The 12,930-nt window shown below is 31.6% G+C and overlaps 1 protein-coding gene across 1 annotated transcript; it reads left to right on the top strand.

Moving 5' to 3' along the window:
• The first annotated feature begins 498 nt into the window (after positions 1–498).
• On the top strand, positions 499–4,047 carry LOC122510597. Its single transcript, XM_043625369.1, has 5 exons — positions 499–1,182; positions 1,256–1,452; positions 2,612–2,896; positions 3,214–3,406; positions 3,863–4,047. The coding sequence occupies exons 3-5, from the start codon at positions 2,820–2,822 to the stop codon at positions 4,001–4,003; spliced, it is 411 nt and encodes a 136-aa protein (XP_043481304.1). The 5' UTR covers positions 499–1,182; positions 1,256–1,452; positions 2,612–2,819; the 3' UTR covers positions 4,004–4,047.
• The last annotated feature ends 8,883 nt before the right edge of the window (positions 4,048–12,930 follow it).

The raw sequence follows: 12,930 nt of genomic DNA, 5'->3' as shown, positions 1-12,930 counted from the left end.
AAAATATTAACAAATAATCATGTACTATGAATAATTAAATTTTTTTTTAACAAATAATATTCTACGAATAATTTAAAAATATTAACAAATATTATTAAACAAATTATTTTTAATTAACAATTACTAAACAACTTTATTTTACATAAAATATTTTTTCAAAAATTGTTCTATGATTTAAAAAAAAAAGTTTTTTTTTTCAAAAAAAATTGTTCTACGATTTAAACTAAATTCTACGATTTATACAAAATTTTTTTTTCAAAATAAAAATTTTTGTTCTACGATTTAAACAAAATTTTTCTTTTTATACAAAATGTTTTCAAAAATTGTTCTACGATTTAAACAAAATTTTTCTTTTAATACAAAATGTTTTCAAAAATTGTTCTACGATTCAAACAAAATTTTTTCTTTTTCTACGATTATTGTTCTACGATTTAAACAAAATTTTTCTTTTATACAAAATTTTTCAAAAATTGTTCTACGATTTATACAAAATTTTTCTATGACTTACTCAAAACTTTTTCAATTAACAAATAATGTTAAAACGATTTTACTCAATAATGTTAAACAAACATATTGTACTACGATTTACTAAAATATTTTGTTCTTCACAATGAACACTAGAATAATGTTTTCTTGGAATTCTTTTTCTACGATTCTTCGATTTAAAAGAAAGTTAATCTTATGCATTACGATATCGAGAATTTTAGACAAATCTTCTGCCGAAGCTTCAATCGCAAATTTTTAATTGTGCGATTGAATTAAGAGGGGAGGTGTCACATGCCACGTGTGTGACCTCTAAGTAACCTTAGACCAGACCTGTTACCAAGCAAACTTGACAAACACCCATCGATGAGCAATCTTTTTACAACCCTATTACGTCGATACACGGATGTGATCTGGGTATATAAGGCCCTAAATTTGGATCCAAAAGTCAGTATCTAGTCAGCATCCAGTCAGTATCTAATTTAAATCAAACCGATCGACATCATCTCTGTACCAGTAGTCAGTGCGAATCTATACTCGTTACCTACGATTATCCCAGTCTAAGTAATACCCATCTCGTGTGTGACCGAGCCATTGTCAAATCTCCAAGCAGTAAAAATTGGAAAGGCGGTGCATCTGAACTGACTGTGGACGCACGAGCGGAGAACGGGTTTTCAGCTTCGAATAGAAGCAATAAAGGTAATTAACTAAATCTTTTCATCATATCCATTCAATACAATTTCTATATCTAATAAACGCCTATTTGTTAAAGGTGTTTATTGGAAAAGGAACTGGTCTTCTCTCGGCAACATACAAATAACGAACTTCAAGAAATCATTATATACAATTTTATAATAAATTTCATTTTAACTAATTCTTAACTTTTATTCATTGATTCTTTTTTCCTCATTCCCAAATAAGATTTCTTCGGAATTTCTTATTTAAAACGAGGATAACAAATGTTAAGAGGTAAGTTACTTTTCATGTAACAGTTGGTTAAAAAATTGTATTCTAATTTTATTGAATTTAGTTAGAATTTTGAATACATACTTAATTGAAAAATCTATATTAATAATTGTGTTCCGGTAATCTGCTTGCAGTGTGAAGTTTGCTGTTATTTACTTTTTTATTTCCTAATCTTTATAATAATTTTTCTTTATCAATATTTTCAATTTAAAATTTAATTTTTTGAAAATCACTACATTCTTGCAAAAAAATTGAGAATAATTGGATTCCTTCAAAGAATTTTATTATTTATAAAAATAATTAAATTCTCGCTAAGAATTATTAGAGAATTTTTGAAAACCTTAATTAATTTTTTTTTGAAAAATTATTTTCAATTTTGGCAATTTTTTTGAATAATTAAGATTCTATAATAATTTTAATCAGAAATTTTGGAAGTAATTAAAATTTTTGAACAATCTCTTTCCACTTTTTAAAATAATTCTAGTTTTTCTAAAATAATATAATTTATTCATAGAATTTTATTAAAATATAAAAAATAATTCAAGTAATCGGATTTGTAAAAGATAGTAACAAAATAAAAAAATATTTAGTTGTGGTTTGGTTTGAATTTAATATTATTGTTGACTAAAATATTAAAAATAATTTAATTAAACAAAAAAATTTAATTTTAGGGGCAAAAAACCGTTTTTGAAAATTCATAAGACAGGAGTTAAAAATAATTGAAAATCCTAATTAATTTTTTTTTTGAAGAATTATTTTCAATTTTGTCAATTTATTTAAATAATTAAAATTCTTTACTAATTTTAATTGAAAATTTTGAAAGTAATTAAAATTTTTGTACAATTTCTTTCAAGTTTTTAAAATAATTCTAGTTTTTCTAAAATAATATAATTTATTCATGGAATTTTATTAAATTATAGAAAATAATTCAAGTAATCGGATTTGTAAAAGATAGTAACAAAATAAAAAAATATTTAGAAAAATAAAGAAAATTACAAGAGAAAAACGAAATAAAGTTTTATATAAATCCCGTAAAAAATTTCCCATTAAATGATTTAAAAGAATTAAGTATAACGTTATCTTGATAAAACAAGATAATTTCCCATAAAACTTTTTGATTTCTTTTTCAAATGAACTTTTCACAACTAATAAATTTTAACAGACCTTATCATCATGGATCGGAAAAACGAAGAAAAAAATTGAGCAGAAGGGAAATTTAAATCCATTTGAGGAGAGAATTTTGGCAATTGATGCCAAGGAAATGGACAAGGATGAAAAGAAATCCGAAACTGATGTATCAACAAAGTCACGTCAAGATCCACCAAAGTATTTGCCAAAATCAAACGATTGTTTTATAATATCCTCAGAAGATGAAGAAGGGGAAGCGGAAGATGATGAGGACGACGACGAATTCGAAATGGAAAATCTTCAATCAAATGAAACAAAGGTCTAAACAAATCTTTTTTTCGTTTTATAATATTCTTTTCCAATATTATTAATAATAAATAACTTGTAATTGAATTTTTATGTCTTAAAATATACAAATATTATTTTGATGCAGATTTTTTAATTGTTTAATTTATATTTTTACTCTTAAAATTATTTTTTTTTCATTGAAGACTATTCTGTAAAACCCTGAAAAAATAGTTTTGTTACTAAAATTTAAATCATTTTGATAAGAAGCAAAAATAAAATCCTTTTCCTTCCTGTTTTTAAACTTGTTCATCTATTTCTATTCTAAAAACCATTTTTGTCCCATTGCAGACTGTTTTGGAAGACCCCAAAAAAAGGTGTACCTGAAGGTAAACCCATTGTTGACGAGAAACCCAAACCAAATCCTTCTCCTTTCGAAGAAAGAAAAAGGAAGACGTCATCAAATCAAACTACGGGACCGCCTGCGAAAAAAATAAATTCCATTTCAATTTTAGAGAAATTCAAGAAATCTGCAAATCCTTTGGTATGCTTTTACATTATTAACTTAATCAAACTAAAAAATCATATTTTCCTATTCATTTTTCAATCTCTATTATTAAAATTCTTTTCTATTTTTCTACACTCCTTTCATTCTTTTAAATTTCCTTAATATTATTGCTAACTTATATAATTCAAGTAAATTTAAATATACAAAAGATGTACATTTTCAATAACATTTTAGTTAACTGTTTTAATTAATTAAATAATTTAACTAATGAATCAATAAAAACTTTAATGTCAGGAAATCAATTTTTGTCACTAAACTCTGTAAAGTCATATTTTTATAAATTTGTTGTCAATTTTCTTAAATTTCAATCAAAATTTTAATGTCAGCACTGGCTTATTCTTACACTACTTATATTATAGACTGCAATTAAAAAAATTAATTAAGAGAATTGTCAGCCTAATATAAAATTCTTTTTTCTATTTTTCTTTCTAGAAGGAGAACGTTGAAACAATGGGCAAACTCTACGAGGAATTAAATGAAGTTTTGCGTAACATAGCAGAAACGCTAGAAAATTTGTTACGTGTAACTATAGAGAGTTACGACTTGTTACACTCCATTATAAACCGCGATTGAATTTTTATAAAAAAATCTTTTTTCCATCTTTTTTTTATTAATTATCAATCAAATGTTTTAATTAAAAAAATCTAAAATTAAAATTTAAAATAAAAATGTTTGTCATGAAGATTTATGTTAAATTTAAAAAACAATTATTTGAATTTCTCTTTATTTACTAAAATCATTAATGTTAATAAGTAAATAAATAATACTGAGATCAGTTTTCTTGAATAAATGTTGTTTTATCTTTTTCTTGTCTAATCTTAATAAAATTCTTATTCAAGTACCCTCTTTTATGATAGACACATTAAATATATATAAAGTTTTTTTCAATAGGTAGTAATTTTTTATTTAATTATAATTCAATTTTCTTGAAGTTTGATATTCGAGGGTTTAAAGGCTCCATTACGTTCTTTATTCGGGGTTTTAATAAGTCAGGGATAAGTTAGATTTTTATTAAAAGCGCTGGAAAAAATTAAAATTTTAGAATTCATAAGAAAATTCTGAATTTTTATCGTCTTTTTTGTTTGCCTCATAAATTATGAATTTACCACGAATTCTAATATAAAACCTTCAACATTTGAATAACTTTGCTAAAGAATAAAATTATCTTTATAAACAACAAAATTCTTCCCATAAAATCAATTATTTAAAGAAATTTTAATAAAATTCTTTTCCAAAATTCAATTAAATTTAATAAATTTTAAAATTCGAATAAATTCAATTATTTTGAAAAATTTTTTAATATAATAAATTTCTGTAAAATTTTACTTAAATTCCTTTAAAAAAATTAATTAGGGGAAGTGCGCCGGTTGTGGGCACCCTCCGGTTGTGGGCACCCCTACGTAAACTTCGACGGCAAGCAGACTTTACTGAACTAAGTATTGCAAGTCGTGTTCGTTGACAATACGGACTTTTCGTATTGATAACGAAACAAATATATGCATTTGTGTAATAGCTGTGAGCATAATAAAGAAAATTTGCATTAAATAAATAAAAAAGTAATTTTGTATTGTTTTCGAAGAGCAACATATGGGTGTAGATTCGTTCAGAAAAAAAGGGTTTAATTTTTTTTTTGCAGTGTTGTCATTATATTTTGTGATTTACCTTCGTGTTTAACCAAAATCCTGCATCACAAAATGTGTTGGTCTTTTTAAAAAATGACTGTCATTCCCGGTTGTGGGCACCTTTATGTTAAGGAGGCTCTACCATCTGACAATGATGAGGACTACTGTCTCATCTATCTAAACTTTCTGCCAAGGAAAGTGACAGCCGCAAACTCCATTAAATGCGATGAATATAGTCGTTCAGTGCATTAGAAGTGCGTTATGGTATGCGTACTAGCTACTTCACATGCAAGCATTATGCTTTTGTTAGCGATGAGCATAGTGTGAAAACGTGTCATCATTTTTGTTCTTTATCCCGGCAAATTCTCTTAAAATAAAGAAACTTTCATTTCTTCTTTATTTGTGTTGGTTTCCTTTAATATTTTTCCATTTTTAGCGGATTTTTCAAGGGTGCCCACAACCGGGTACAAAATTTTTTTTGTCAAAAAATTCCCATTTCACTAAATTTCTAATAAAACTTTTTTATTTAAAGGAATCAATTTAATTCCTTCACTGACAGTCACCTTAGACCTCTAGCTTTAAATTCGTACACATATATTTGTATAATATGCACATGGACAAATGTTATGAGGCAAAAACAAAAGGGTGCCCACAACCGGAACACTTCCCTTATTTTCAAAAGTTGTTATTAAAATTTTTCGTAAAAATTCAATGTTAAGAAACATATATATTGTTTATACTCCTGCCCTATTGGCCTTACGCACTTCGACAAGAGTCCCCGAGAAATACTTTTTTGGATTAAGCATAACCATTCTACTTTAGAAATTTTTCTATATATTAACCTAATTTTGCGTCTACAGCCGACTTTATTAGGAGTACTCGCATTACGCCTGGACCACCCGTCAATGGGTTTTCTCGCCAGAGAAGAGGGAAACTGTAGAAAACCTCTCTGAGTACAACCGGTTTATCGACAGTCGAGTTCTAATGGTGTGTACCGGACAATAATCGACGGTGCACATCATTATACCTCGACGTCAAACCTCCCGCTCACATTGTCTCACGTGCCGGAAAAATACCAAGCCAAGTGGGCGCGAACCAAGGGTACTTATACCCTTGGTCCTTAAACGACCACCAACGCCAGGCATCCATCCGACTAAGCCAATCTGTCGGTTAATGTTAAGAAACATTCAATTATTAAAGAAATTATTAATTTTAATTAATAATTTAATATTAAAAGCATTATTCCATGAACTTTTAGAGATAATTAAATTTAAAAAAATAATAAAAAATAATGAAAATAAATAAAAATAAATAAATAATAATAAATAAATCATGAAAATAATTTCCTCAAAATAAAAATAAATCGTCATTTCTATGGAAAAATAGTAATGATTAAAATAATATTTATTTAAAAATGTAGTTATTGTTCTTTTTGAATAATTTTTCAATTAAAAAAATTCATAAATAAATGAATTGGAACATTTTATCGAATTATTATTTATAGTATCCAATTATTATTTTTAAAATAAATAAGTATATCTTTAGGGTCAAAAAAAGTCAAAATTCTGTCTTTAAATCAGGAAAAAAGAAAGTTGAATTTTTGTGGCAACTCTGTTTATTTTGGATTTTGATTTTTAAAATTAAAATTGTATAAAATATAAAATATGTTAAAAACATTTTTACAAAAGTCTGAAAATTTATTTGTATTTTTAAATTTTTCCAAAATTATGTCTGTATAAAAAATCTCTTATAAAAATATATTAAAGATATATATACAATATATGTAGATGCCAATGCCTCACAGTATTTTACGTTTTTGTAGCTTAATTATAATGTACTATACAAAGGGCATTTATCCCATTTATATTGTTAATAAATAAATTAATTAAAAACATTTTTACAAAAGTCTGCAAAATTTGTTGTATTTTTAAACTTTTTTGAAATTATTTCTATCGAAAAAAATTTCTTTGTACAAAGTTTGTTTTAAATTGATTGTTAAAATTTTTGTATTTAAATGAAAACATGTTTTTGAAAGTTATAAAAACGTTTATGTTCAACGCAAAAATTGAATTATAATAACAATTTATTGCTTGGTTGAAAATAAGTATATTATAAACTCAAAATTATTAACACTTCACAAACTCTTTATTAATATAATTTAATATGTAATGAAAATATTACAATAATAATTTATACAATTTTTTATCAATTCCAATAATTTTTTTTGAAAACATACAATTATACAGTTTAAGTTCTTTGTTAATAGATTTTAATTGATTTGATTTGACAATATTCTTTAGCTGTTACTAATTTTTAAACAAATTAGTTATTAAAAAATATTAAAATAATTTAAAAATTAACGTTAACAACATTTTAAAATTTAGAAAAGAATAAACACTATAAAACGAATAAAAATAAAATAAATGGATTTTATTAAAACATTTCTTATAATTATTAACTAAATAAATCGAAACGTTTACGGTAATTGAATGTTTATATTTCACAAAACCCTTATCACAATGTACGATAGATTATTATTTATCTTTTCAACTCATTCTATCTGATCTAAGTCATCATCTTAAAATATTTTTTATCAATAGTGAGGCCAATGGATTTATTTCAAATAAAGTCAAAGTAAGCACATAGTTTTTCTTGATAAAATCAACATTTTAATAGAAAATAATTTTCTTCAAATTAATTATTTAAGAGACAAAATTATCAACATACATGTATTAATATTTTGCAAATAAGCATTATTTCTAAGACTACCGTGTATATGATTTTCAGAAAAAAGTTTTATTTAAAATTAATCTTTCAATTGTTTTAACCCTGCCGGAAGAATGGACTGAAAAAGTACTGAAATTGTACTGGCCTCCAGTACAATTTCAGTCCGTTTTTTGAAATGTTTCGGTAGACATTTTTAAAGTCCTTTAACAATAGTTTCAAATGTAGGTTATGTCAACAAACCATTGTTAACAGTTTAGAAGTGAAAATAAAAAAAGGTTAACAAAATTTTCAACGAAATTCCCGTTAAATTCTAAACTTATATTGCAACCCCTGCTTTAACAATAGACCCGAAAGCCTATTGTTGTATGGGATTATAATTTTATGGCTTAAAAAGTTCACAATTTAAATAACTCAATTTTCAAAACAAAAAAATTTAAATCTGTGATGTTTTATGATTACAAATATCTAAAATTTATTTTAAAAAATGTTTAATTAAAAAAGTTATAAACTATCTCGCAAACTTTAATTGTTACGTAAAAACGGATATTATTTTTGAATTTAGATTAACATGAATATTTAGCATACATAATAATTACTTGTAAAGAATCTGAGTTCATGAAAAACAAATATAATGTTGAAATATGAATAAAAATTATTTTTAACATTAACAAAGAAAGATTTGTCCTTCAACTTAATGACGGTTAGGCCATAAACATCACCGATAGCGACCCTTTTGCAGGTAATTTTTCCCAGTACAATTTCAGTGCTGAAACGCAGCAAATTTTCACTGAAATAGCACTGATCTCTCAGTACTAATTCCCCAGTACAATTTCAGTCCATTCTTCCGGCAGGGAAATACTATGCAAAAATTAGCTCTATAAAGCGTAGCATTTTGACAAAACTGTCATGTCAAAATGCTAACTATGAGGGTTATATTTATTTTCTTTTTATTATTCCAACTTGTATTTATAATTTTTTTTAGAAAATAGCAAATGAATATGATTATTAATTATATTAGCAACAAAAATTAATATTTAAATTTTAGTTTTAAGCTCTAAATAGTGAAATTCTCTATTTAGTGCCAGTGCTAAGCATAATCCCACTACAGATTTTCAAAACTTAAAATGTTGGATCCAATATGGCGATCGACTTTTAAAAATCGATTCAATTTGCCTGAAACTCGTTACTCGAGGGGTTTCGGGGTCGCTGATTAGGAATCTGTCCACAGATTTTTTTTATTTTGACATCATATTCGCAATCAGCGACCCCGAAACCCCTAAGTAACAAATTTTAAACCAATCCAATCATTTTTTAAAACAGTTGTATTTACAAAAACTAAAAAGTAATTTTTGGGACTTATAGGGGAGAGTGAGGCAAGACGGGGTACCGGCCCTATTTAACAAACGAATTAACCAATCGCGATTATATTTGACATAATACTGCACCGAGACTACAGCTTCTTGTTTACAAAACCTAAAAGCGGTAATATACCGTTTGCACCACTGGACAAATGTACCACCGGAAGTGACGTCATGTTTTTGTCGAGAAAAATGTCTGTTGTTAAATCCTCCGAGAGATGGCGCTAGTGGTTTTTTTTTAGTGGAATTGTTGTATAGAAACTTTATGATTTGTGAAATGTGAAAATAAGAAATGTCATAATGAGTGAAAATAAATTAAACTCAAGTGATAATGAAATGGTAATTAATTAATTAATTAGTTAATTAATTAATTAAATTAATAAATTCCTTGAATTAATTAATAAATTGTTCAGTTGCGGAGATTTTGGATAACATTTTTGAGGTTAGTTGTTTTTATTTTACATTGTGTGTTCCGCGTCGTCTATTTCAGCGCCGCAATACACACATTTCGCCTCTTCTCTGATCTTAAATCTATGAAGGTACTGACCGAAGCAGCCGTGACCAGTCATCGCCTGCGTAAGGTAATAGCCAACCTCACCGTGCTTTCTTTCTAACCAGGTGGCGAGGTGGGGAATCAGGCGGTATGTCCACCTTCCTTTGGATTCCCCATCCCATCTTGCTTGCCAACTATCGACCAGTCTGATTCTTGCCGATTTGCGGATAGCCATCTTTAGGCTACCGCCGCTCTGTTGTTCCTGCGAGACAACTCGTTCTTTATTGAGCTGAAAGACTTCCTGTCTTTCTTTTGCCAACAAATCTGTTGGCGGTGTACTCGCAAGAACTAGAGCAGCGCAATCAGACACCGTCCTGTAGGCTGAGATTACTCTTCGTGCGCTCCCTGTCTGCACAGAGAGCAATCTGTCCAAGATGGCGTGGGTCTTAAGGGCATCAGCCCATACAGGGGCAGCATAAAGCTGCTTTGCTAGACCCACGGTCGCCACCAAGCGCCGCTTCTTTTCCCTGGGACCACCAATGTTGGTCATTAACCTAGATAGTTTACCCATACATTCGGCGGCCTTGAGTGCTGTGATGTTCACGTGAGGACCGAAGCTTAACCTTCGGTCTAACGTCACTCCCAGGTACTTAAGTTGATTTCCCCATGAGAATTCAGTTCCACCTATTTTTACCTTTGGGGCTTCAAAAACTCGCCGGACTGTAACAAGCAGAGCCTCGGTCTTCTCTAAGGCCATTTGCAGGCCATGACGAGACAACCAACGCTCTACTCGTCGCAGTCCTTCATCGAGTTTTATCTCGAGGAATTTGGTTTCCTGCGCTGTACACACCAGAAGTACGTCATCCGCAAAGGCTTTCAGGATCGTGTCTTCGGGCAGCTCCATTCTCAGAAGATCGTCGTACATGACGTTCCATATGAATGGACCCACCTTAGACCCCTGTGGTGCCCCGCAGGTCATCTCTTCCTTGAGATGGAACACATTGCAACAGATAAGTCGGCACTCCTTTGCGTCTCATTGACTCAATGCAGATGTCCCATCTCGCGGAATTGAACGCATTCCGGATGTCGATGGAAACAAGAGCACAGAAACCTTTCCTCTTCCCCTGATTGACTTCCTTTGCCAGTTTCACAACAGAGAGTATTGCATCAACTGTTGACCGGCCTTTCCGGAAGCCAAACTGGTTCTCTGATAGGCTATTTTCGCCTACCAGGATTCCCTAAAGTCTTTCTAGAACCATCCCCTCTAGAAGTTTGCCCATCGTGTCCAATAAACAAATTGGTCTGAACGATGAGACTTTATCCAGGGGTTTATCGCCTTTCCTAAGGAGAACCAACTTTTGCACTTTCCAGTCACTGAGGAACTCTCCGGCTTTTAAACACGCATTAAAGACGTTGAGAAGCAACTCTGGGTATACCGCGACGACCTCTTTTAGGATCTCGCTTGGTATTCCATCCCTGCCTGGCGCCTTGCCATTTTTCAACGCCCTTGCCGCCTTTTTTAGTTCTTCAAGCGTGAAGAGCTCCTCCATCTGTACTACGCAAGTATAGTCCTCCCTGGGGCTCGGTTCCACATGGGGAAACAGCGCTCTTATGATTTTTTGGACCCAAATCGGATTCCCTAGACCCGGGGTTTTTTGTCTTGAAACTAATTTCTTAGTAACAATTTTAAACGCCAAACCCCATGGATCATTCTCGGTCTTCCCGATTAGGTCCTTCCAGCTACGGCGTCGCGACTTGCGGATCTCTTTCTTGAGGTCCTTTTTCGCCTCCTTAAAAGCCTCTTTCAGCAAGGGATCTCCATTAGATCGGGTATATGTCCTTTTTGCTTTGAGGCATTCCTTTCTCAAGGAGGCCAGCTTTTCTGACCACCAGTGCAAGGATTTTTTCCTTGGAAAGGCTCCTTTGCGACGTGGCATCGACGCATTGCAAGCGGTGAAGATTATATTTCGCACCGCTCGCACCTCTCCATTTAGACTTTTCGGCCTCCTCACCCAACCAGAATCCTCAATTAAGATAGATTTTTCTAGGGACCGGCTGAACTTCTCCTTGTTGAGTTTCTTAATGTTCCACGAGGAGGTTTTGCGACTAGAAGCATCCTGTCTTTTTCCTCCTCGTGTGTCTCCCATCGAGACTGAGAACTCAATGTACTGGTGGTCGTTTTCATCTCCTTGCCTTTGGATCTTTTAGGAGGTCCCTCCTCCCTTTTCCTTTTTGGATCCTTCGCAAGCTCAGGATCACTTCTCTTTCGCTTCTGAGCATCCAAGACGACGTTTCTTAACACGATCGCGTTACAGCGATCTCGTCTAACTCTACGATCTTGTCTGGCCTCTTCCGACCAAGTCAATCCCTGGTAGAGACTCTCATCCTTTTTCGTAGCTGCTACGTGCTTCTCCTTGATCTCCTGTATGAGCGATTTCATGCTTTTGAGTCCGTCCTTGATTGTCATATTGACATTCTTCTGGACCTCGCAGGACTTCATCATCTTGTTAACCTCTTCCTCCATTGCTAGAATGCATGTTGCCTCTTCCTCCCGCAGCTTAATGCATTCATCTCGATCTTGGTTGCAGCTTGCAATGTCCTTTGCCGAGGCATTACTGAAGACAGAAATGCAGCTGGCTTGACTCGTCACGCTGCTCGTACTCCCTCGTCTCTCCGACCTGTCCACGATGATCTGTGGCACTACCAACGCGTTGTTGCCCTCCTGCATCCTTGGGCCACTGGCCACCGCCCTCACGCTCGAAAGCGCTTGACGATCGGAACCAGTGAGGGATTCAGCCGTAGCATTACCCCGCAGGTACTCTTCCTCGTTTTTACAATCGCTCATGATGGATGTTTCTTGTTTGCTGGTTTTGGTCCGCGTCGAGTATTTGATTTCCTCGATACCACCTATTTCTAGGAAGCTAACCTATCCGCCACCTAGCACGCGTCCGATAGAGGACCAGCAAACCCGCGCAAAAGAACAGGTTCTAATGTGTCCCGGGTAGAACAAAAGCTCCAATTAGAACAAAAGTTCCAACCGGGCACGGAATTATTATTATTATTATTATTATTATTATTTTTGTAGTCGGAAGTGGAAAATCTGTGAATTCAGATACCTGGTTACTGAATTCCAGGTTATGTGGGGGTGACCGCTCTTGTTCTGGTCTACCCACTAAAAACCACTCCCGTCTTAATTTGGGACACTTGATCCACCTGCGGAACTACCGTCAGGCCTTCAACTTCGCAAGTGGGGTCCCCTTACCGTGTTCCTTAACGTGCTTTTAATCCGCCCATACAATG

This window comes from Leptopilina heterotoma, unplaced genomic scaffold, assembly GCF_015476425.1.
Source record: "Leptopilina heterotoma isolate Lh14 unplaced genomic scaffold, ASM1547642v1 Lhet_708, whole genome shotgun sequence".
In the NCBI taxonomy this organism is placed as follows: Eukaryota; Metazoa; Arthropoda; class Insecta; order Hymenoptera; family Figitidae; genus Leptopilina; species Leptopilina heterotoma.
The sequence above is the reverse complement of the archived record's forward strand: the minus strand, read 5'-3'. Positions and strand labels throughout refer to the sequence as shown.